Raw genomic sequence first — 23,344 nt, 5'->3', positions numbered from 1 at the left:
GACTGATGGGTGACAGGTCACACACTACAGGAGCTGACAGTGGCTGTGTCACCTGACGCTGGTCTCCAAACCACTTTGGTCAAGAAAACACACGTGAAATGTGAAACGGGAAATGAGTGATCCTGCACACAAAACAGCTCTTTGTTGTTATAAAGATGGCGATTATAAAGACAAAGAATCTGTGTGAAAGGGATCGTCTGAGCTACAGAGAGAGCTGGAGGGGAGTAAAAAGGGTTTTTTGTGGTGAAAAAGTAGCTGCCTGCTCTCATTGGCTGGATGTGGATGTCGAGTCGGCTGACTCCTCCAGATATTTGGCGTGCTAGATATCTGGCTGGAGTCGGCGATGTGTCGAGGAGCCATTTTGACGCGTCCTTGAGTAGTTCACAAATAATGACTGGCGACCGCCGATCGATCGCTGATTTACCCCCGATCACAGTCAGCAAATCAGGCTTAAAATCGATGTATCTCAAGATTACAGAAATGAATGGCCGCTCAGGGCTTCCGTAGCAATCAAAGCCAGGTCTTCCACACTAAAGGAGTCTTAACCACTGTAACATCGCCAACTCCCTATCATGTGTTATGTGCAGTTATGAGACGTCACCGAGATAACAAGACATAATGCAGGTTATATATAATTTAAACTCTCATAACATGAAGGATCTTCTTTTTAAATGTTCATTTATCAGCTGTTCTTAACACGATAGATTTATTTGCAGTTAGCTCATATCAGATGATAATTTCGCCACGTGGATTTATCGGTCGGGCTCTAGTTGAAACAGCGTGAACTGAAAGATGTTTGGTTTCTCTTTGCTGTCTTTCGGACGTCCCTGTTGGTCGATGACAGCAGATGCTTTTGGTTTCCTCTCACAGAGTTTGAGCTCGGCTGTGGTTCCTGAACTGAAAGCATAATAATGTGATTTTAACATGTAAAGTGCACACAGTGAATGAAAAGACGACAGGACGCATGGTGAGAGTCGACTCCTTCAGGTTGTTCTTGTTATCAGCAGATCTCCTCTCATACAAAACCTCTGAATTATAAACTGTGATCATCAGTCAGTCTCTGATCATTTGGCACTCAGCATACCCCCCCCCCCCCCCAACACAACTTTATAAAATGTGCATTTCAGAATAAGCCCTTCAGAGAAACTCTTCAAACACTCGTGAAACATTCTGACCGACAACAAGGTGATCAAATGACTTCGAGGAAGGAAAGTTTTCTACAAACCCGAAAAGAAATGATTTACAGCCGATGGAGTGAAGCCGTACTCACAGTGGAAACAGTTTAAGGTACTTCTACCTCGAGTATTTCCATTCCAGGTTACTTTATACTGTCTGTAGTATTTACTATGCCACCTGCACGGCTGAATGAAAAACATCTTCCCGAGTGATTTTAGTCGGAAACTGAGACCGTAAGCTTTTTTCTTGTATAAAATAAAATCAATCCACCAACGTGGTCGCAATATTTCAACTTGTTTTCAGAATGTTCTAAATTTTCCTTAATTCTAGAGCGACTGTTCCATATTCAATTAAAACAGGTTGAACATTGTTGCTGTGCTAACACTGTAATGAGCCGATTTTTGGCAAACAGGTCTTTATAAGATTGCCAATGCGAACGAGGAAGTACATTAAACCTGCATTCCATCGAACGGCCAGCAGGGGGCGACTCTTCTGGTTGGAAAAAAGAAGTCCGGAAGTAAAATGAGGCTACTTCTCAGCTGACTTATTCATAGATATTTTCCGCTGCCTGCTAACCAGAAAGAAAGTAATACACCGTACTTTGAGTTTAATACTTTTGTGTTGCCAAAATGCTGGATGGTTGTTTAGGGTTGCTTTCGGATTTACTAATCGAGGAGGAGCCAAGCTTGGGCTGTGTTAGGCGAGGGATTCCCCACAAGGTAAACGTAAACATACCGCAGTCGAGCGGCGGCAGGGATCTGGCGTTTTTTAACGGTAGAAATGCGGCAGCGGATGCTTTAACGTTATATGCATCGGAAATGCCCGACACTTGCAGTTTGTGTTCATATCTTTTTTTTCTTAAGTTGAAAGGTGATCCAAATAAAATTTAACTGCTTTTGATGTTGTTTTGCCCTCCAGGTTACCGCGCATGTCACGTGACTGAAAACTATGAATTCCCTCAGTAAACACTTCCCTGATGAGTTTCTGGTCTCAGTCTCTAGTTTCAAGTCTTCTTCAACACAGCATGATGTTCATTTAGTAAATTATGGTCCCATTTAGAGGAACAGAGACCAGGAAGCAGGGGAGGCTTTAGGGCGGGATTATCTATCGTTACCATGGCAACCTATCAATCAGGCTAGAGTGACTCGTACCAACGGCACTGTGGAAATTTACGGATAAACGGTTCTCTGCGGCGTGCACACAACACAGACCAGTGTTCCCCCTGTATTCGCCGCACCGCCGCTGCTGAATGACTGAATGAGCACTGCTACTGAAATTTCACACGATCATTAATATCTATGTGCAGCTAATAATCTTTACCCACATGGTAACTACGCGCACACTTGCGTAGCAGAGGAAAGAATAGCGACCATGGAGGAGCTGAGGTTAGTAAAACAAATTAGGGAGGCAAACTAGTCCTTTTAAGCTAATGAGGAGACGTTTCTTTTGGATTTTAATGTGCAAATAAAATGCTTAGTAATTATCCAGAAATAAAAAAAGATAAATCATAATTTCATAATCGCATCGCAGCCCTCTGAATCGTAATCAAATCGTGAGATGCCCAGAGATTCCCGCCCCTAGTGGAGTCCCTGAACAAACATATAGAGCTGGAAGTGAGCGTAAGAGGTCCTCTTTTAATGTTTTATAACTGATTTTTGTTTTTATTTAATCATTTATTAATTACTTTTATTCATGTTCGTTTTATTTGTTAGTCTTTTATCAATTTTGTTTTGTTATTTTTTATCATTTCTCGTCTCAGATAGTTTTACGTTTGCATTGTTTAGCAACGAACAGTTATTTTCATCCTGGGATGAATGATTAAAACTGTAAAAGAGATTCTGACTTGTGACACTATGTGAACACGGCTTCAAACACCGACTCGTCCTTCTCTCACGGGCCCAGCCGTTTCCTTCCTGAAAGCTGCGATTTTAAAATTTGAACCCCAAACATTAATAAAAACTCATCCAATCACAGCGGTCCTCAGCGAGTAACGAGGCGGGCCGCAGTCTCTTGACCCGGACTGTCCAGGTCTGTTCTGGTCTTCAGGCAGAAAGTCTGTGGGAAGGCTCTAAAGACTACAGTACCCATGAGCCTCAGCGCTCACAGAGAAGAGCCCACCCAGTGCTTCAACACCTTGGTGGTCGATGCCCAAAGAAGGTCTAGATTTTTCTCAAACGTCCTCGACTCCTTGGCCGCTGAAGGATGCAGAAACATGAAGTCTTGGTGGAAAAGCAGGAAAAGGCCTCATCAGAGGAGAACCGAACACGTCTCTGTAAAGGAGTCCTGCATCTCGGACAGTCTGTCAGCATTATAAATAAAGCACATGCAGACGTTCCTCTGACGCGTTGGGGAGGATTCAACCACATCATTTTCCTTCTTCTCTTGTGCAAAGCTAAATTACCAAGAGCTCCGGTTCCACCTAAAGCTCTACCTCTCTGGTGGCCTTCCAATCCTCATACATCTGGTGGCTTCCGAAGCCTCAGACCTTTGGTGGCCTCCGAAGCCTCAGACCTTTGGTGGCCTCCGAAGCCTCAGACCTTTGGTGGCCTCCGAAGCCCCAGATCATTGGTGGCCTCCAAAGCCTCAGAGCTTCGAAGCCTCAGACCTTTGGTGGCCTCCGAAGCCCCAGATCATTGGTGGCCTCCAAAGCCTCAGAGCTCCAAAGCCTCAGACCTTTGGTGGCCTCCGAAGCCCCAGATCATTGGTGGCCTCCAAAGCCTCAGAGCTCCGATGCCTCAGACCTTTGGTGGCCTCCGAAGCCTCAAGAGCTCCGATGCCTCAGACCTTTGGTGGCCTCTGAAGCCCCAGATCATTGGTGGCCTCCAAAGCCTCAGAGCTCCGATGCCTCAGACCTTTGGTGGCCTCCGAAGCCCCAGATCATTGGTGGCCTCCAAAGCCTCAGAGCTCCGATGCCTCAGAACTCTGGTGGCCCCTGCATCTTCAGGTTCACTGTGTGTCAATTGGCTGCACATAATTTAACTGCTATTTTTCTTTTGTTTCCGCCGCAGTCCAATCAGCTGCAGGTTTTAAACCATCTCTCTGCATCTGAGGTTTTACTTGCTCTACAGTCACCAGGTTACACGGGAACTGTAGTTAAACCAGCAGCAGTCATGTTCTTGGACACCGACTCACTTGGACTTTGTGTTTAACATTTTGAATATGAGGATACGTGTCTTCATGCGATGATCATTATCTCTGCCTGAAGAGAAACTTGACTGTTCCCTGGTTACTGAATGTAAACAGTGTTTGATGGAGGTACAATATGAACTGAGGGAAGTCCTCATTTATCAGCTAATGCTGTGGTTCCCAACCCCTGCACTGCGGACCATCAGTAGGCCACAAAACATTTGCTACCAGGCAGAATAGTAATTAGATAACTTTACAGACTATTTCATCTGAACTCCAATGGGTCATCACGCCTCTCAACTGTCTGTCCACAATAACACTGTCACTGTTTCAGCAGCTTTAAGAGCTTTATTTTTTTTTAGTTCATATAATTAATTAACACAATCCAAGCGACACACAGAAAACCTGGGCCAGGTAGTGTTCCTGCAGCACAAGACTGTTTGTGGGTCTGCTGATGGCCAACAGGGACCCGATGACAAGTTCATCAGATGTCGATTTTATACAGCATTTATGGCTTTGATTTGACTGGTCAAATCTAATAAACGTTCAAAGTAAAGTCAAACATCCATCTGTTGTCCTCCACAGATGCGATGTCTTCATTGATGGACCGTGATTTGCTGGTGAAAAGATGTGAAAATCAGACAATGTTTGGAAGAAGTGTTCAGCGTTTCACTGACTGTCTTTACAGTTTGCCGTTTGAAACGACGGTCATGAAAAAACATTCATCAAACCTTCACCTGTCGTCACTTTGCATATATGATCCTCTTCCTGGCAGTCTTTGTGCCGAGTCAGCAGACGACTCCCTAGTGCTTCTTGTTGATTCGTCGAGATCGCCTCAGGCCGCGCCTCCGGCGGTTCTGATTGGACATCCAGGACCGCAGGAAGTACGTGTCGGGGCTCCTCCTGCGGTTGACGGTCTGGTTCTCCAGGTCGAACTGTCTCTGCAGCTTCAGGGCGAGTGCTCGGTCCTGGCGCTCCTGCTGGATCTGACGGATGTACCGCTCGTCGAAAGCCTCCTGGCTGGCAGACCGGCTCCTCTTTAGGTCCGAGTCCCGGTCCGAGTCCAGGTGTTTGGTCTTCTGTTCCCTCTTCTTGCCCCTCCTTGAGGTAGATTGGTTGTGGAGGCTACTGTCGGACTCCTTCCTTGGACTCTGCGAGTCCTTTGGCACTAGTTTACACGACTGGAAACCAGAGTTCTTAGTGTACGGTGAGAAGGACTGTTTTCGACTAAAAATGGATCCTCCGCTGCAGGATTCGGGAGTGCCGACTGACGGCTCAAAGTCTGAACTTCCTCCGAAAGTCGCGTTGCTGCTGTAGCGGATCGCAGGGACCCGGATCTTTACGGACTGTTTCTGGAAGTTGTCCGTGTCTGCGGCTGAAGGGTCGAACAGCAGCCTCCTCTTGTTGATGGCCTTCACTCCGTCTCCATCCCGCCCTGCCGGGGATTGATGATTCTTTGTGGCCCCCACGCCACTGTCCTCCCTCCCGACGGTCTTGTTGTGGAGCTCGCTGACGGGACTCGTGAGCGTCGCCTTGGAGTTCACTTTCAGGCTCTGGCGGTCGAGTTCAATCTGCCTCCACTTCTGCAGGACGGCAGGACTGGCCTCGTAGGTGGTGGCCTTCTGCAGGCCGCGGGTCAGATTCCTGGGTGTGGACTTTACGATGGTGGGCTCCATCAGACGGCCGTCCGGTAGACGTTTGGGCGGCGTGCACGGCGAGCAGACGATAGGTTTGAAGTGGTTGAGTTCTTCGGAGATGCTGTCGTTGCTCTCGGGGCTGATGGAGCGCTCGGGTCGGGGCGGAGGGAGGCCCAGAGGTGTGGACGATGATGAGAGGACAGCTCGCCAGGTGAGCCTCCGGTCCGGGGCGGTGATGGGAGCCGAGACCGAGCGGCTGTTCTCAGAGGAGAGGAGGATTCCTGCAGTGTAGCTGTGACTGATACCAACCTGACGGAGAGGAGACGAACAGAAATAAAGTTTAAAAAACAAGAAGAGAGAGAGAGAGGCGAGCGTTTAAGATGATAGAAAGACCTGGGGGTGCGTGGAATATAAAGCTTCTGTTGTAGCCTCACATTCATTTTTGATCAACTTTAGAAAATATTTTTACACCGAACAAGAGCTGTGGATTTTGTTCTCCATCACTTCCACTGCAAACATTTTGAGAAGAGATCTGTTTAAGTCCGGTTTGAACAGGAGCAAAACTTACAGCACCAAAGACCTGTTTCTACATTCATATGGATATAGACAGAACCTGCCCTTTAACAATGACATGTTAAATCGTATACGTGAACCAAAGAAGATTTCTCGCTCCTAAAAACAGCCCGTTGAATGTTTAAGGCTGGATACATGAAATCTGTCATGATAAAGGGTCATCTCAGTACTTTTAAACCTGGTTTGTAGGTACAAAAAAGGAAACACCGGTGGAAATGAGGGTAAGGCAGTGTTTCCCACAGGATTTTGGAGACTTTGGTGGGAGGACCCTCTTGGCATCTCCCGGCATTTTAATGTTAAATGCATTCATTTGGTGCAAATTAAGAGGCTTTCTACGAAGAACTTTGCACACTTGTACACAATGTTGTGCTCTAGTAAACTATTTAATCACAAACCCATTGTAGAGCTTTAAATGGTTGCAAAAGTCAACAAGTTTATTTTATTTAATGTTTTTCCAGCAACCCTAAATTAAATCAAATTTTAATGGACACATGTAATATGTTTTATACGTTCTGTGAATATAATCCAGTTCACTACTGAGCCTACTGTGGCTCAGTAGGTAGAGTGGGTTGGCTGTTAATCGGAAGTTCGCCGGTGTGGTTGCGGTGCGCTCCCTGTGGTTGCGTGTCGAAGTGTCCTTGGGCAAGATACTGAACCCCCAAATTGCCCCTGTGAATGTTAGTTTCCGTTTGAGCACTTAGGCTCAGTGTATGCTGAATGCAGATGTAGTGTGAAAGCGCTGTGAGTGGTCGAAAAGACTAGAAAGGCGCTATACAAATACGGAGCATTTACATCTTATTTCCATCCTGTATAGACGCCTTATTTTGAAAACCATGTTGTATGTGGTTCTCGTACAGCGTAACATGAAGAGGAAGCTCACGGCAGTATTTTCGGTTCATTTTGAAACTACAGCGGTGCAAATTAAGACTGTGGCGGGCCGCCATGGTCTCATTAATTAATGGGAAACACCGGAGCAACAGACCCCTCTGCCTCGTTTCCACCGGCGTCTTTCTGCAACAACTTTTCCCTTTTCAGTTTCCTCTTAATAATAATAAGGGGGTCACCGGGAGTCCCTCGTAGGGATCCTTTCCAATGATGATGTCAGAAACCTGGTCTGACAGTCTGACACATAACGACGTGATTCGAGGGCGCTGATGCAAAGTGAAGGAAGAGAGAGAAACAGACAGGTTAAAAATACCAAACGTATCCTTTAAGAAGAAACCACATTTTGGTTTTCACCATATATTCAGCAGTTTGAGGGAAAGGTATTAACCTATTAACATTCCTGTACAATTCATGCAAAGCACCTCTTCAAGGCAGATCCAAAGTAAATCTAGTTCTTGAACCATTTGGAGCATATTCCTGGTTTTGGGCTTCTCTGAAAGATAACACTCTGGAGTGTCTAACCTCAATGTCAGAATGATTGTGCTACTGAAGTGCTACTGGAATTGATTAATATAAGTTTAAGTATAATGTGTGTATAATTTGTTCCCGCTTGAAAGTGTTTGCTAACAAATGTATGCAGACAACTACAGCTGGGACTTATTAGCTGGAAACTGTAGGACCACAGCATAATGCATTACCTAGTCCTAGTTTAAATTTCATACCAATACCATGAAAAATGACTATTTTCCACAGGTTTTTCTAAGGGTATGTCTTAGCGTATTTACAGCGTATAACAGCCCCACCCCTTAGCGGCAGGCGGCTGCTGCTGCGTCGCTCCGTATCAGCCGGCAGCTCGACGCACACATGTTATTTTGCTGGTAGATCATGAACTTCCTACTTAAAGCTGGATATCGTTATTTGCAGAATCTTACAGCGCGGGCTCTCGTTGGCTGTTGTAGGCTGTGAAAGGGACATGGGAGCTCCTATTGGGTCGGTATTGTCACTCGAAAGGTCAGAGTTCAGCGGCGGAATACAAGCTATCGTAGTTGTTTACATTCAAATCAGAGTTATTACGGTTATAATGACAAACGAGCCGCGTCTGCTGGCAAACATGAAGCGGTGCGGCAGCCGTCCCTGGGGATTTACTGATGGAATAATGTGTTTTGGACTAAATGTTTTTACTGGGTTGGATTATCTGGACCTTTGACAACGTAACAAGACCAGTTTTGTTGGAATATAATCGATTGGTGGATTAAGTTACTTTGAGGCTTCATAGATGAGTCGCGTCACTTTTGCTTGTACTGGCTGGTCTGACAAAAGCGCTGATTGGACCCGCTGTGGTGATCGTATCTTGAAATGGTTTGCATTGGTTGAATCACGAGGAGTTTAGCTTTCAAATGGTGGATCACATGAGTATGAAGTTAACATAGCAGCTGTGTGCACATACGGAAAGCTGCTGCCTATTGTTAAGGATACTGACTCTGAGGACATTATACACCTAAAGGTTTGTGTAAAAATGTCTCATGAGGATCTCGATGGCTGTAAAAAGTCTGTCAAAATAGTGGCTGGACTGAGGTTCTGTTTGTGGTATAACTGTAATACATATAAGCACCACAGGTCGTACTCTGTCCATCAGGGCCGGCTGGGTGACGACTTTCAGCTTCCCTCCTCTGTCCTCCACCGAGTCAGTGCAGCTCTGACTCCTCTGGGAACCACTGAAGAAGAAAAACACACAGGTCAGAGGTCACCACACGGCTCCACAGCTACTGTCAGCGAGTAGAACTTCTGAGCCTGTGCGTCGGTCCTGCTCACCCAGTGAAGGCGGCGGAGGTTTTGGTTTTCCTGATGAAGGCCGAGATGTTTCTGATCCTCCTGCTGATCGGCTCCTCGTTCTCTGAGTCAGACAGAACTCCCTGAGAACGGTTTAAAAAAACCCAAACATGTGAGCTGCTGCAGACCGAACACATTCACATACAAACGGACAGCTGAGTGTCTACGGGAAAACACGTGATATCAGTTTGATTCCAGATATCTGAGCTCCCGGCTTTCAGTGAGAGCCTCAGATTCAAAAACACAAAACACCCAGAGAGCACTACACTATGTACACTACAAGATTATGAATCGATTAACAAATGTCTAAAAATTATTATTTAAATGTTTATTATTATATTATTATTATAATTATCTTTATTTGTAGAGCACTTTTCAAAAACAAGTTACAAAGTGCTTTAACAAGTGTAAAGACAATAATACAAAAACAATACAAGATAAAAGCAAGAAAACATTGAAAAGACTAAAATACAGATAAATATAAAATTAGTAAAATACAATAAAATAAAAGGGATAAAATAAAGTCAAATAAGATCGGGAAAGGCTCTCCTATAAAAGTATGTTTTAAGAAGGGACTTAAAAGAGTTCACTGACTCAGCCGACCTGATTTCCTCGGGCAGGCTGTTCCAGAGCCTCGGGGCCCTGACAGCAAACGCTCTGTCCCCTTTAGTTTTCAGTCGAGACTCTGGAACAGACAACAGACCTCTGCCCGAGGATCTCAAGGTACGTGCTGGTGCGTATGGGACTAAAAGGTCAGAAATATAACAAGGCGAGAGGCCATGAAGAGCTTTAAAAGTGATCAATAGAATTTTAAAGTCAATTCTAAAACATACTGGGAGCCAGTGTAATGAAGCTAAAATAGGAGTAATGTGGTCATATTTCTTTGTTCTGGTTAAAAGACTGGCAGCTGAGTTCTGGACAGTCTGGAGTCGATCAATAGATTTTTGGGTTAAACAGGTGAAAAGGCTGTTGCAATAATCAAGGCGTGATGAGATGAAGGTGTGTAAAATGGTCTCGGTGTCCTTAAAAGTTAACATAGATCAAATTTTTGCTATATTTCTAAGTTAATAAAAACATGATTGAACAAGCTTTGTGGTGTGCTGCTCGAAATTTAAATTACTATCAAACCAAACACCAAGGTTCTTAATGTAATTTACTAGGGAGCCAGCAGATGGCACTATTTCATTTGCCATCTGCTGGGACCCGATGACCAGGATTTCTGTTTTGTCTGAGTTCAGCTGGAGGAAATTATTTGACATCCATTTTTTTTACTTCACAAAGGCAGTTGAACTCAGCATTCCAGGGTCTGTGGATCTGAGTACTTATAAGTATAAGTAAGTATATTTGTGTGTCATCAGCATAAATATGAAAAGAAATGCCATGTTTATGGAAAATATGTCCAAGGGGAAGCAGATACAAGGAAAACAAAATGGGTCCTAAGACTGACCCCTGAGGCACACCATATTTAACTGGACAGAATGAAGAGACATAGTTGTTTACAGACACGCAAAACTTCCCATTTGACAGGTAGGATTAAAACCATTCTAGGGCAGTACCCTAGAATGGTAATTGATAACGTAATGTTGACGGAACGCAAAAGGCGCTAAAAATATTTATTTATGTTACGTTAGCTAAAATAGTGCATGTCATTACTGAGCTAATTACGAGATGTTTCTTTTGGATTTTGAATATCAACGCTGACTGCCACATACTGATTTTGTTTCTATTTTATTTTACTAGGCCTATTTAAAATGATTGCAGATCAGCGCTGTAGCACATCCTCTCGCTCGTCCCTCTCTCTCACTCTCATAAACACCGCAGCACAAATCTGTCCAACACAACGCTGGCAATGTCGGAGACCCAGCTTTAAAAAGTTATTAGTAATGACGAATGGTTTAAGGTACATCAAGGAACATCTGGCTCGTGATGTCGCCTACAAAACATTCTCCACTGAGTTATTGCCTAAAACCTTTAAGCACTTTTAAACACAGCAGCAGTATGAAAGGGACTGTTGCTTTATTATTCTAAATAGACACTGTTAGTGTACAGTTGTGCTTTTAGTACTTGCTTTTATTTTATATAGTTCCAAAGCAAAAATCTTTGTTAAAAGTAAAGTTAAAAGTTTTAAAGTTAGTATAGAGAGCCTAAGTCACTCACTTCCACTTCCAGGTCATGTGAGCTTATTTTAGAAAAATTATGTACGGTAGTGAATTGCGAGAGACAACTTATCTTTTTATCCCGTTAGAATTGATCCTTGAATTACACATATGAAGTTGGTCAATTTAAAATATAATTTTGCAAGTCAAGTCGCATTTTGTCGTAAAACAGTAAAGTTACATGTCGTTTTGTGTGAAAACTGTTCAACAAACTACATCTCTCGTCTCACACAGTATACGTCATAAACATGTTAGCGCGGTAATGCTAAGCTAACGTTCGTTGCTTGTTTGCTACTAGCTGGATTACTAAGCTGTGTTCCATGCAGAAATATACCTCACTTAATGGGTTTAATCCAACGACTCTCAGTCCTTTTATCATATCATCCTCTCACGCAAGTTTTTTGACGTTAGCTTTAGAAACGTTAGCTTCAGTCATTGAGAGAGACAGTTATGACGTCACATACGCGACTTTTGGGTTTGTGGTCTATGTAATTACGTATTTTCAAAGTCTTATACCTAAAAAGTTTTACATCAAACTGAAACTTTCTTGACTTTAATATGTATCTTTTAAATTGACAAACATCATGTGTGTAATTCACAATTCAGGGCACAATTCAAACGGGATCAAAATATTTGTTGTCCCTCACCATTGACTACCGTACAATATTTTTCCGAAATAAGATCCCATGGTGGTCCACCGGAAGGGGAGGGACATAGGCTCTCTATAAATCAGTGAATTAAAGGAGGATTAATTGTCCAGCCTTATTCGGTAGTTTATTTTCCTGCAGTTATTCTCCTAAAAGTTCGCTTTTTAACGCTACATGTCCTCCCGCTTACGCTGTCTGCACCGTGTGATTACCGGTACCGTTGGAAAGCTCTCTCTCTCTCCTGCACACCGAAATCTGATTGGCTAGTGTCGATTTCTGACAGCATGATTAGTTTAAACGTGTCACGTGGCGTCCTTTGACACTTCCTGCTTTAGGTTTATGCGAGTGGCTCTGTATGAGTGACTGTTCAGACATGCTGTCACTCAGTGTTTTGATGTTCTATATTTTTGTTGTTCAGTTTGACTTGATGTTGGCTCTGTAAATATAAATCTTCAATAAAAATGTGCAGAATTTTACAATAAATATCTTTAATGGCTGTTTTTTTCCCAGTTTCATTCCTGACTTTATTCCGGAGGTTTTCACAGAGGGGTTTGTTCATATATAATTCACAGCCTAAATTATAGAACAGTTTTTTTATGCCTTTTTTGACATTATTTTCTGATTTAAGAAATAAAAAGGGAAATCCAAAATCCAAACAAAATTAAAAAAATATTTTTGAAATTGACTCAGTTTTTTAAACAGATGCAAATTAGTGCATATTTCATTAGATACTGACTCATTTGCATATTTAAACATAACATTTCAGAAAACCTGTAATAAAAAAGATTATTGTCTTAATGTGAGTCATCAACCAGGGAAGTTTCATGGTTTCATTTTCTGTTAGGGCTGAAACTAGAGACTATTTTGACTGAAACGAATAATCGACTGTTCGGATTATGAATCGCAAAATTACACAATGCCTCTCATTTAAGTCATCAGCTTTTAAATTAAACTTGAGGTTGGTTTAGATGCTAAGTAACAGACAAGACAATCAAATGAATACTGCTTTCAAAAATACATCTTTTAATGAACGTTTCTGATGCAGCAACAGAAAGTTCCACTGAAATCAGGTTCTTTCATGGACCGAACAGGTAAATACAGTAAGAAATAACTGTATGTTCAGCGCTGTGCGAGCACTCAGCTGATCTGCTGTCTAGTGACGGTACTGCAACACGCCGGGACAAAGTGACACTACATTTATACAAAGAAAGGAACAACGTCATGTGTCACATCTGCCGAATTTACAAGAGGGGACCAACAATAATGATTTTGCAGTAGACAGCGTTTCAAAGGTTGATATTTCCCCACAGCCAAAAACTCTCACGCACAGACCGGAGAACTGTTTTCTTTTCTTATTTCTTAAGAAAGTATGAAACTGTCCGGTGTTGTCTGATATTGCGCACTCAGCAGCAACACGTTCTCCAGCTGGGAACGTCGCTATGAGCGATGCATCGTTTATGATTGTAAAGTCAGGGCACATCTGTAAAGTGAACAGGACCGTTAACGGTACACGTATTCGTACCGGACCGTTTCGGTACAGGACTTTCAGAATGCAGTCTTTAACGTTAAATATTAGGCTTGTTTTGTGTGTGGAATATACGTAAATTCCAAGTTTCCAGACGGACATATTAAGTGGCGGACTAAATCTCCACCTTGCGGCGCTACATAAGCAGCCGCTTTAGCCCCGCCCCTCACTAACTAGTGACTTGAGCATCACGGCCAGTGCAGAGAAGACCCTCCCTTATTGTTAAGGTCTTCTGTCTGAACACTTGGTTTCTTAGTGAAATACAACCACGGACAAGTCGGTGAGACGACAGCAGCGGGCCGACATTTCCCAGCAGTCATCGGGTTTGTTTCTGGCAACACGTCAAACTTGTTAACTCACTAATGGTGTCACACGAAGGAGAACGTCACTGCAACAAAACGAGCAGAGTGCAAACGCCTTTCAGCTTTTAAACAGACTTTAGACTCCTGAGCAGGCCTCCAGGCTGGACTGATCCTGCTCATAGACGGGATAAAATAACCAGAATGCTGCACTGTAATCCATATTATTATATATTTTATTATATTTTATCAGCTATATGTGGTGTTGTTTTGAGAATATGTTATTTAGCAGAGAACCTGTTAGTAGTTTGCAACAGTTTTAATTTCTTATTCTTTTTTCTTTTATATAATTTATTTATTTATTTATTATGTGTAATTTGGAAGTTTGTTTAAAAAATTTTAAACTAATGTGCATGTTTACAAAAGTTCATAATAAACCAGCAGCAATTTAAGGTTTGCATTTTTTCCCCTCTCTGTACCGAAAATACACCGAACCGTGACTTAAAAACCGAGGTACGTACCGAACCGAGATTTCTGTGTACCGTTACACCCCTAGTATAATAATTACTTGCTACGTTAACTGCCATTAACGATTCACTGACTGAGGGAAACTGTATAGAAAACGTTACAGCTCATAACGTGAAGTAACACGGCTTTAACGTTAAGACGAGTCTTCATCATCCAGAGAGCCTCCTCTCCGAATGAGCTGCTTCTAGGCCACAAGAGGTCAACGTTTGCAAATTCTGCAGTTCACAACCTTTTTGGCCGAGCGAAGAATCAAGTGCTCTGGAGGTTTTTAGGTTGTGAAGGTGTTAATACGTCACTTTAACTTTACTGTTCACATCACTTTACTCCGTTACACTCACCGGCTCCTCGACGTGTCGGACTGCTTCGTCTTTACAGGTCAGAGAGTTCCTCCTCTTCGCCTCCTCTCGGTCCTCAAACGGCTGAAACGGAGAGTGAGTCTGAGAACAAGCTCCTCGTGCTGCGTTCACTGACCCGCCCTGTCTGTAACTCACCTTGTGTTTGCCGGTCTGTCCCGATGGAACGTCTGAACACTTTGGGATGAGAGCAGGCGAGACAAAGAACTCTGCAGAGACAAAACGACAGAGTCACTTCCTGCTGAGTAACAACAGCAGCCGACGCAAACTGTTCACAACCTGAACACGAGAGGCTTTTTAACTGATCGTTTTACATTTGTTAACATTTAAATAAAATTTTAAATAAACACAGACATGGAAATCAGGAGTGGATGAATAAAATCTTCTATCACTGTCTGTATAATCATTTATTTAATGTTAGAATTAATTTTCGGGAAAAACAATTGAGAGTTTGTAGATAAAATAAGCTGACACGTCTTTTCTTTTGGTTCATTTAGTGAATTAAATACCTGCAGATCAAAGTTCTTCATCACAGTGATGCACAAATGATATAACAATCCAATATTACCATAACACAGTCCTGATTATTGATTTATTGATACACCCAGAGTGGTCTGTGTGATTATATCACCAACTCTTGTCTAAAGTAATGATTATGTTCACTACGGATAACAAGGATTCAGGAGACCCTAACTGGTGAATGATTTAAAATGTTAAAGTATAATTTAAGAAAATGTAGAGACTAAATGATGCAACAGGTAGTAGTACTGTAGTACTGTATCTGCACTTCCTGCAGCTGTACAAGTCCGGACAAGTCCTCTGACACCAGACCTGGTTACACATTTGACCAAAAACCACAGAATAACCCGGTTTATACCTGCTGCCTGCAACGTCTACACATTTAAATGAATGAAACAGGTCTGTAAACATGCTGGTGAACCATGTCCCGCCTGTTTTTATGATATTCTCAATGGTCTGTACCCAAACTCAGCTGACTGGAGGTCAGTTTCTGCTTCTCACCAAACTATACGAGAATAAAACACATTTTAATTCTGCCTTTCTAAAGTCCATAATATGACTAAAACTTATCTTAACCCAGCTGTTCACATTATATTTTCTGTAGACTGAATCGGAGTCAGTCAGTTTTACCTGTCAGACGATTGGAAACTCTTCAGGCCTCAGCTGTTAACATTAAAGTTAGAATAAAGTCAGACTAAAAGCTGGTAAACTCTGGTTGTGTTTTTCTTGCGGTTGGTTTGTAAAACAAACACCCAGCGGCGGCGCTGCTACAGCGGACTGTTAGCTGTAGTTTCCCCGGTAAACACACCGACCTCTCCGGCTGTCGCAGCTCCTCCTGCCCGGCCTGCTGCTGCTCCTCTCGGGGTCACTCCTCCTCCGGAGCCGCTCTTCGCTGCCGGAGTGTCTCTGGGCTCGGCAGAGGGGACAGGCCGGGTGTCCGCTCGGCGGGCTGCCGCCGGACTGCCCCTCCGCGCACGCCGAGCACTTCTTCGTCTCGTTCTCCGGCGGACTGGACCCGGAGCCGCACCCAGCTCCGGGCCCGGACCGGTACCTGCCGGCGGCTGTGCTGGCCGGTCTACCCGGCCGTTCGGCGGACCCTGCGGTCGCCATCTTCCCTGGTGAGTCTTCTCTCTCCGGTCCGCTCTCAAAACAAACCCCGCCCTGCCGCCGCCGAGACAACTCGTCCTGGCTGCGGCCGGCGGGACATCTAGCCCCGCCCACATCCGTGCTGGATGTGTCAGTCGTGCTCCGTTCAGGACAAGCGGGAAATTCGGATGCTTACCAATGTCCTATGTATTTAGTGCTGCGTTTACGACACCTGTGAACGGCCGTTTTAAAGTAAAACGAATCAAATGAATTTTATCAACGAACACAAACATCATTATTCCGTCCAGATAATTGAACAGTTCACTGAAAAAACAAAACAAATATTATATTAGAGTTCCTGCTCTTTTCTACAGATCATTTTCAGTGATGATCTAGCTGGTGTGACAAACAGAATCACATCAGCATCAATATAATATTTAATAACACTAATATTTCTAATGTGTTGCTCTCTGCTGAAGAATATAAAGACGTGCAGTCTGTGGCTTTGACTTATCTGTGACAAACTGATCTAGCCTTGTTTTAATGCTCTGTTTCCTTATTATAAATACACATTTTTATAATATTCCCCTAGATTTTTCTTTTATTCTTTTGAAGAGCCCTTTGTGTTCTTGTGTGCTTGACAAGTGAATGTAAAATGTACCCTTTGCTACCATGTGACCAGACTAACAACGCTGGCGCAACATAATGTTAAAATAATTTCACAGGATAACACAAGATTTTCCAGGACACTTTACTGCAAAGATGGTCAACTGTCTTCCAGGTTTTCCAGGACGAGTGGGAACCATGAAAAAAATAAAAATAAATAAAAGTTTACACATAATACAATATTTTGAAAATCAAATTAATAAAATATAAATCCAATCAAAGTAAGCGTGGAAACGGGGCTTATTAATTTATGATGAATACTATTAATTAATTTAGGTTTTAAATTAAGGGTTTGTTTTCCGGTCGGCAGATGGCAGCCGAGTGAGGAAAAAAGACCGGAAATCCACCTTCGAGGAAGAAGCGAATAACAACAATGGCGGCGCGCAGAGAGCAGCAGGTAGAGGAGGACTCGTGACATCTGAGGGGAAAAGGTAATAAAACACCTGAACTGAAACAGATTTAGAAACGAAGCTGTAATTTAAGTCTGAGCTGTAGTGTTGAATCCGTTTACTGAGCCTAATCTATTTATATATATGTTACCTGTAAACTTAATAAATTTACCCTTTAGTAATGATGCAGGTGAGGCTTTTTAATGGGACTGTAACGGAGTGATGCATGGATATATTAGTAATTGTAATATAACGTATTTTTAAAGGATTATCTGTAGTTTTTAAAGGAAAAACCTAATTTATAACCTAAATATCTTGATACAGCCTGCATATGTGTGTGTGTGTATATATATATATATATATATATATATATATATATATATATATAGGAAGATGACACAAATATGAATAAGTAATAATTTAACTCATTTATTTCTGTGTCAGAAATCCTGCTTCATGGACTGAAGCAGGATTATTGACCAGTTAGTCGTTAACATTAACAAATTAGAGACTCACCACCATTTTTCTTGCACAAGGATTTAATGAATGAAAACAACCCACAAAAAATAACCTGCTGTAACTGGAATTATACTAGTGGTCAGTTTTATAGTATACTATTATCTGAAATTATAATGAATACACAAACATCAGCCCTGGTGGAAGCTCAACCACAGTGGTGAAATATCAGAAAATGGTTTTATTTATCAAACAGTTGAATTAGGCAGACTAGCCAGATAAATTGTAACCTACACACATATTAATATATTAACATTATGCTTTTTATTTAATTTAGCGTAGTTCCTCCTCCAGGTTGTGGACGGATGTAGATTAATTTACAGGAGCACTGGCACCCGAAACTCACTAAAATGGAAAAGAGGAGAAGGCGGAAAACAACTATATTTACAGATTTTGGTAAAACTGGCCCAAATTTTATGGAGAAAATCTTTCCTGGTTTTCCCTCTGACGTCCTCCGGCTGCTCTGCCTCAACTCCCGATGGAAATATATCAGAGCGTGTAAACCGAAATCCCTGAATCTTAAAAAGGCCTCAAGTAAGATTAAGGTATTTGTGCATTTAAAGAGGCAAAATGAGGATTAATTAAAGGTTTTTAAGGGTCACATGATGGTGAAGAGATCAGAGATGGCGTCAAATCAATGTTTTGGTGTTTAGTTTTTATTTTATCTACAGTCTATGATATTTAACAGTAAAGTCAGAGGAAGGAGGCGGTTGGACGGTGGGCCACAAAACAGGACTTTTAACCAGGAGACCGGTCTTTGTTTCCCATGTGAAAGGAAAAACCAACATTGAATGTTTTTATTTTATTTTAAGTTAACTGACGTATATGATGTAGTTATTTTAACTAGTGATGGCGAGATGAAGCTTCATGAAGCACTGAATCTTTCCATCCAGTTGGTTCACTCATTTGCTTCATTTGCTCTAGTGTGCCACCAAGTGGACAATAAATAAAAACAGGCAGCGTGATTATAATGACCCCATGGCTCTGGTGTGCGAAGCTTTGAACTGAATAAATGAATGAATGATGTTTGTGATGCCAATACATAAATTATGTCTATATAAATTACTCTTCAGGCAGGACTCTCATACTGCAACACTTGTCTTTGTAAAGAGATAAAGTCTCTAACCTGCCTGTCGGCTCGCTCTGGGCCGGTTCACTTACCATAAAGGCTGGAATACGCGTGCACTCCGAATGTAGGTGCGGCTAGCTTAATCTCCTTCTCACAGACAAGTGACAGAAACACTCAAAGCGGTTCTTATCTAAGAAGTCAGCCACAGATGGAGCGGATGTGCAGGGAGACAGTTCAGCAGAACAGCGTCTGCAAACGGCTCAGACACTTTAAAGAGGTGGTATTATGGTTTTTGGCTTTTTCCCTCTTCTTTATTGAGTTGTATCTTTTTTTGTGCATGTAATAGGTTTGCAAAGTGAAAAAGCCCAAAGGGAGTTCCCATCTCCCACAGAAACTCTGCTCTGAACTGCCTGAAAACAGCTGGTTTGTAGTCCAGCCGCTTCCCTTTCTTGTGACGTCATAATGAAAATACGTTTCATAAACACCAGTGGAAAAACAGCGAGCTGCAGCACACAGCTCTCCTCTCCCTTCCAAACACTAGCTACCCTCCAGGCAGTCAGTGGACATAAAGTTGTTCCTGTGATGTAGAGACAGAGCTCAGTTAAAACTTTATGGATACAGATTAATAACTCACCGCTCTGAAACTCTCGCTCCAGTCCATGTTGCCGAGCTGGTCGGCAACAAGTACGGCTGAACCCGAGCTGTTTACCGGCTTCTCGCTGACCCGCCCTTCTCTGCTTCTGATTGGCTAGTAGTCCTTAACTAGGAACTGAGCATGTGCAACTCCCAACAAAGATCATTTAGAGACAAGATGCATCACTCCATAGCTAAAACGAAGCCTTCAACACAGGGTGAAAAGAGGAGCTGCAGCAATGTGCAGTAGGACAGAAATATGGGGTTTTTTGAAAATTAAACCATGTAAACCTGTGAATATGAGCGTAATACCACCTCTTTAAAATGCTTCCACACTGCCGACATGTTTCGGTCTTTTAACTGATTAGGTCGAACACCAAAAGTGCTTGTTTTGTTATTTTCAGCAGATTAATTTCGATGGCCGAACATTCGGTGCATCCCTGGAGAAAAGATATACATTTAGGAGGTTCTCCAGTCTTTCTCCAATTTGTTATTTATATTACGCTACGTTATGTAAATACCTTATTAGGTGAGATCAGCTCAAAGTGTTTCCAAACAGGGGAAAATCTCCTCTTTCATGCTGGTTCCTTCACAAAAAATAGAAGCTTGAATAGATTGCTAACAGACGCGCACTAACTAACTTCTAAACGTTGAATAACAACGCCAAGGGGTGTTGACCAACCGTCCAAATCGTAGACCTCTAACTGGTCACTTCATGTTACTATTAGGGCAACAAACTCCTGATTGAATTGAAGGTTTGTGTTTTAATGTCAGGGTGTTGTGTCCTGGTTCAAGTCCTGATGCAGGGCGGCAGGCCGGTGGTGGAGGTGGTCCGTCTGGGCCTGGTCTCCTACCAGGAGGCTCTGCGGCTGCAACAGGTCTATGTGGATCGGCACCGGTCCGGTCCTGCTCACGCTCTGTTGCTGTGTCAGCACCCGCCCGTCTACACAACCGGGATCCGGCACAAACCTTACCCTGCCCCCCTGCTGGACCGCCTACGCCTGCTGGGGGCTGATGTCCACCGCACCAACCGAGGAGGACTCATTACCTTCCACGGGCCGGGACAGCTGGTCTGCTACCCGATCCTCAACCTGAGCAGCTTCAAGAAGGTCTGACCTGATTTATTCTTGATTTTATTGTTGTTAATGTGAGCGGACGCGTCTTCATGTCTGATCTGGTCCCGCAGAGTGTTCGCTGGTACGTCTGTGAGCTGGAGAAGACCATCATCTCCGTCTGCAGCAGGTTTGGTATCGAGGCGTCGACATCTCCCCACACCGGAGTCTGGGTCGGGGACAACAAGATCTGTGCCATCGGTACGACTTCTCTGTCACTGGGCCTCATGCAGGAGCATTTCTGTACTTCTTTTGTAAACTTCTTGATTTGCTCTGTCAGGTTTTTTCATACCGGCGTACAAAGTTGGACTGATTCGTGTATAATAAAATACTACGGCAGTAACATTAAAACAAGCTCACTGCAGCTTTAAACAGATCTTTGGACAGCAGCCATGTTGGGAAACCGTAGAACTGTTCAAACTGCAGACGGACGACCAACATTTCCAACTGATTGTTCGAGAGCCAGATTGTTGATCATTTAGGAAATAAATCACAATGTCGTTAAACTGATCAGCAAACAGCAACCGATTTGGCAGAAATTTCGCCCGATTCGAAAATGACCAGGTGTTATAACAGATGATGCTCACCTGCACAGACACCTGCAGAAAGTACATATTATTAAACAAAATGAGTTTTTCTTTCTTTTAATTTAGTTATTCCTGTTTATTTGAGTGGATTTCGGTTAGGGATGCACTGAAATGAGAATTGTAGCCTGAAGCCGAAACCGAATTTAATGAAAAAATTTGCTGAATACCGAAAAAAATCCATTCACATTTTTACCATTTATTTTGCCTTTTTATACCATTGCATAAATTAAAATAGTCAAAATATGCTTTTTCCTCAGTGTTTCCCACAGGATGTGCTCTCATACTGCAACACTTGTCTTTGTAAAGAGACAAACTGACAGGATAAAGTCTCTAACCTTTCATTAGATTAAGTCATCACGAGTCAAACTTACATGGCTGGAATGCAGGTCCGGATCACTGCTGAAGATAAAATTATTGAATACAAGCAATTCTTCCAAATCCCTTGTACGTTCTGCTTAAGAACAAATCAGTTTGAAAGAGTTGTTCTTGCATGAGGCCTGATGTGTTTTGTAAAGTAGTTTTGATTACTGCTATCAGTAACTTCATGTTGTTAGTAAACATTCAGTTTGCATTTCAACCTTTTAGAAACAGAGATCTCTGTATTGATGTTATTCTAGGAATCCACTGTGGTCGCTACATCACGTCTCATGGCTTGGCTCTGAACTGTAACACCGATATGTCGTGGTTCAGCCACATCATACCATGTGGTATCGAAGGTAAAGGAGTGACGTCCGTGAGCGCCGAGCTGCAGAGGGACGTCAGCGTGGAGGAAACCATCCCTCACCTGCTGGACGCCTTTACAGATCAGTTCAGCTGTCAGCTGATAGATGGACGAACACCTGAAACTGATCAGGACAGTGGAGAATCATCAGCGTAGAAACTGACTTTATAGATTAAATAGATTAAAACATGTCGCATGTTCTTTTTGAACACTTTTTTTTGTCAGTTTCATCTTCTGTGTCCAGAACAGAGAGAGTTCTAGGATGCATTAAGCCAGATCTGTCTGATTTACATGTTGTATCTTATTGGTTAAAAAGCCTTTTACAGTGTACGGATCACCTTTTAAAGGATCAGCGTGTAGGATTTAGGTGGCTCTATTGGCAGCAGTGTGTGTTTTCCGTAGTGTACCATCACCTTAAAATAAGAATCCTGGTGTTTGGTTACGTAGAAGCAGCGGGTCCTCTTCCATGTTGCATCGCCATGTTGCTACAGTAGCCTGGAGCAGACAAACCAATTGTTTGCAGTTTGCCATTTCACCACTAGATGCCTCTAAATCCTGCACACTGCTCCTTTAAATTACCTTTCTTTTTCATTTAAGGTTCAGATTCGGGGTTGATTTTGTCACTTGGTTAATTTCACAGGGTTACACCCAAATTTGGGGTTAATTAATGGATACATTATCCAATACATGAATACATACATCAATGGATATACAACAGATAAACACTCAAAAAGTATCCCTCATTTACATCTTAACAACAAAAAAACTAAGGCCTTTAGGGGTAAAAATTAAGGGTATTTTAATGCCCATTAAAAACCATTTAAACTACACAAAAAGCAATCACACAAATACCTCATTATATTACAATCCATTAATTATCCCCTTAATTTTCCATTAAAAATACTCTAATTACATCATCATGAATATTTCAGGGTGATGAAAACAACACTTTATAACTACCACTAACAGCACAATGCCTCACCTGTACTTTTCTCTTTCTACACCTGTTCAAAAAACATTAAAACATGGATTCAACAGCCTACATTTAAGAAATCCGGTTTAGACAGTAGACGTATAAAAGAAGTGGACGTAACCGCCGTGACGTCACCCGTTGGTTTGTGGACTACCGTTTTGAAGCCTCCAGTTTGGCGTTTTTGGAACCAGATGTGACCATATTTGGACGAGAGGGAGGAGCTGGCTAGCTTGGTTAGCAAGGTGCATCTGTAAATTACGTTAACTGGGATATTAGCTGGATTAAAACAAAACGTACTGATAAATGAGCAGACGACTCCGGATAAGCTTTCTCAATCT

The 23,344-nt window shown here is 42.6% G+C and overlaps 2 protein-coding genes across 4 annotated transcripts; one reads left to right on the top strand and one right to left on the bottom strand.

The window, feature by feature from the left end:
• Positions 1–4,653: 4,653 nt before the first annotated feature.
• On the bottom strand, positions 4,654–16,426 carry rnf169 (ring finger protein 169). Of its 2 annotated transcripts, none has more exons than XM_038692824.1 (6): positions 16,067–16,426; positions 14,874–14,944; positions 14,721–14,801; positions 9,210–9,310; positions 9,010–9,112; positions 4,654–6,248 (listed from the first exon to the last, which is right to left on the bottom strand). In XM_038692824.1, exons 1-6 carry the CDS (start codon positions 16,362–16,364, stop codon positions 5,106–5,108), a joined length of 1,797 nt encoding a protein of 598 aa, XP_038548752.1. In that variant the 5' UTR covers positions 16,365–16,426; the 3' UTR covers positions 4,654–5,105. The 2 variants fall into 2 exon arrangements, with proteins under 2 accessions (XP_038548752.1, XP_038548753.1); XM_038692825.1 differs by having other exon boundaries at positions 9,022–9,112; positions 16,067–16,424.
• An 890-nt stretch (positions 16,427–17,316) lies between these two features.
• On the top strand, positions 17,317–23,073 carry lipt2 (lipoyl(octanoyl) transferase 2). Of its 2 annotated transcripts, none has more exons than XM_038692826.1 (4): positions 17,317–17,437; positions 20,409–20,722; positions 20,800–20,926; positions 21,930–23,073. In XM_038692826.1, exons 2-4 carry the CDS (start codon positions 20,414–20,416, stop codon positions 22,187–22,189), a joined length of 696 nt encoding a protein of 231 aa, XP_038548754.1. In that variant the 5' UTR covers positions 17,317–17,437; positions 20,409–20,413; the 3' UTR covers positions 22,190–23,073. The 2 variants fall into 2 exon arrangements, with proteins under 2 accessions (XP_038548754.1, XP_038548755.1); XM_038692827.1 differs by having other exon boundaries at positions 17,324–17,437; positions 20,388–20,722.
• Positions 23,074–23,344: the final 271 nt, after the last annotated feature.

The sequence above is a fragment of the Micropterus salmoides genome, unplaced genomic scaffold, assembly GCF_014851395.1.
Source record: "Micropterus salmoides isolate LMB-PRFRI ecotype aquatic unplaced genomic scaffold, ASM1485139v1 Ms_hic_scaffold_3, whole genome shotgun sequence".
NCBI lineage: Eukaryota > Metazoa > Chordata > Actinopteri > Centrarchiformes > Centrarchidae > Micropterus > Micropterus salmoides.
Note: the sequence above shows the minus strand (reverse complement) of the source record. Positions and strands in the feature narration are given on the sequence as shown.

Bases quoted from the DNA above. Each gene is read 5' to 3' on its own strand.
- lipt2 (XM_038692826.1), top strand. From the start codon at position 20,414: ATGCAGGGCGGCAGGCCGGTGGTGGAGGTGGTCCGTCTGGGCCTGGTC. The intron at 20,723-20,799 runs GTCTGACCTGAT...CTGGTCCCGCAG, and splicing joins ACCTGAGCAGCTTCAAGAAG to AGTGTTCGCTGGTACGTCTG. The intron at 20,927-21,929 runs GTACGACTTCTC...ATGTTATTCTAG, and splicing joins CAACAAGATCTGTGCCATCG to GAATCCACTGTGGTCGCTAC.
- rnf169 (XM_038692824.1), bottom strand. From the start codon at position 16,364: ATGGCGACCGCAGGGTCCGCCGAACGGCCGGGTAGACCGGCCAGCACA. The intron at 9,311-14,720 runs GTGAGTGTAACG...AACCGTTCTCAG, and splicing joins TCCGACACGTCGAGGAGCCG to GGAGTTCTGTCTGACTCAGA. The intron at 6,249-9,009 runs GTGCTTATATGT...CCTCTCCGTCAG, and splicing joins TGGACAGAGTACGACCTGTG to GTTGGTATCAGTCACAGCTA.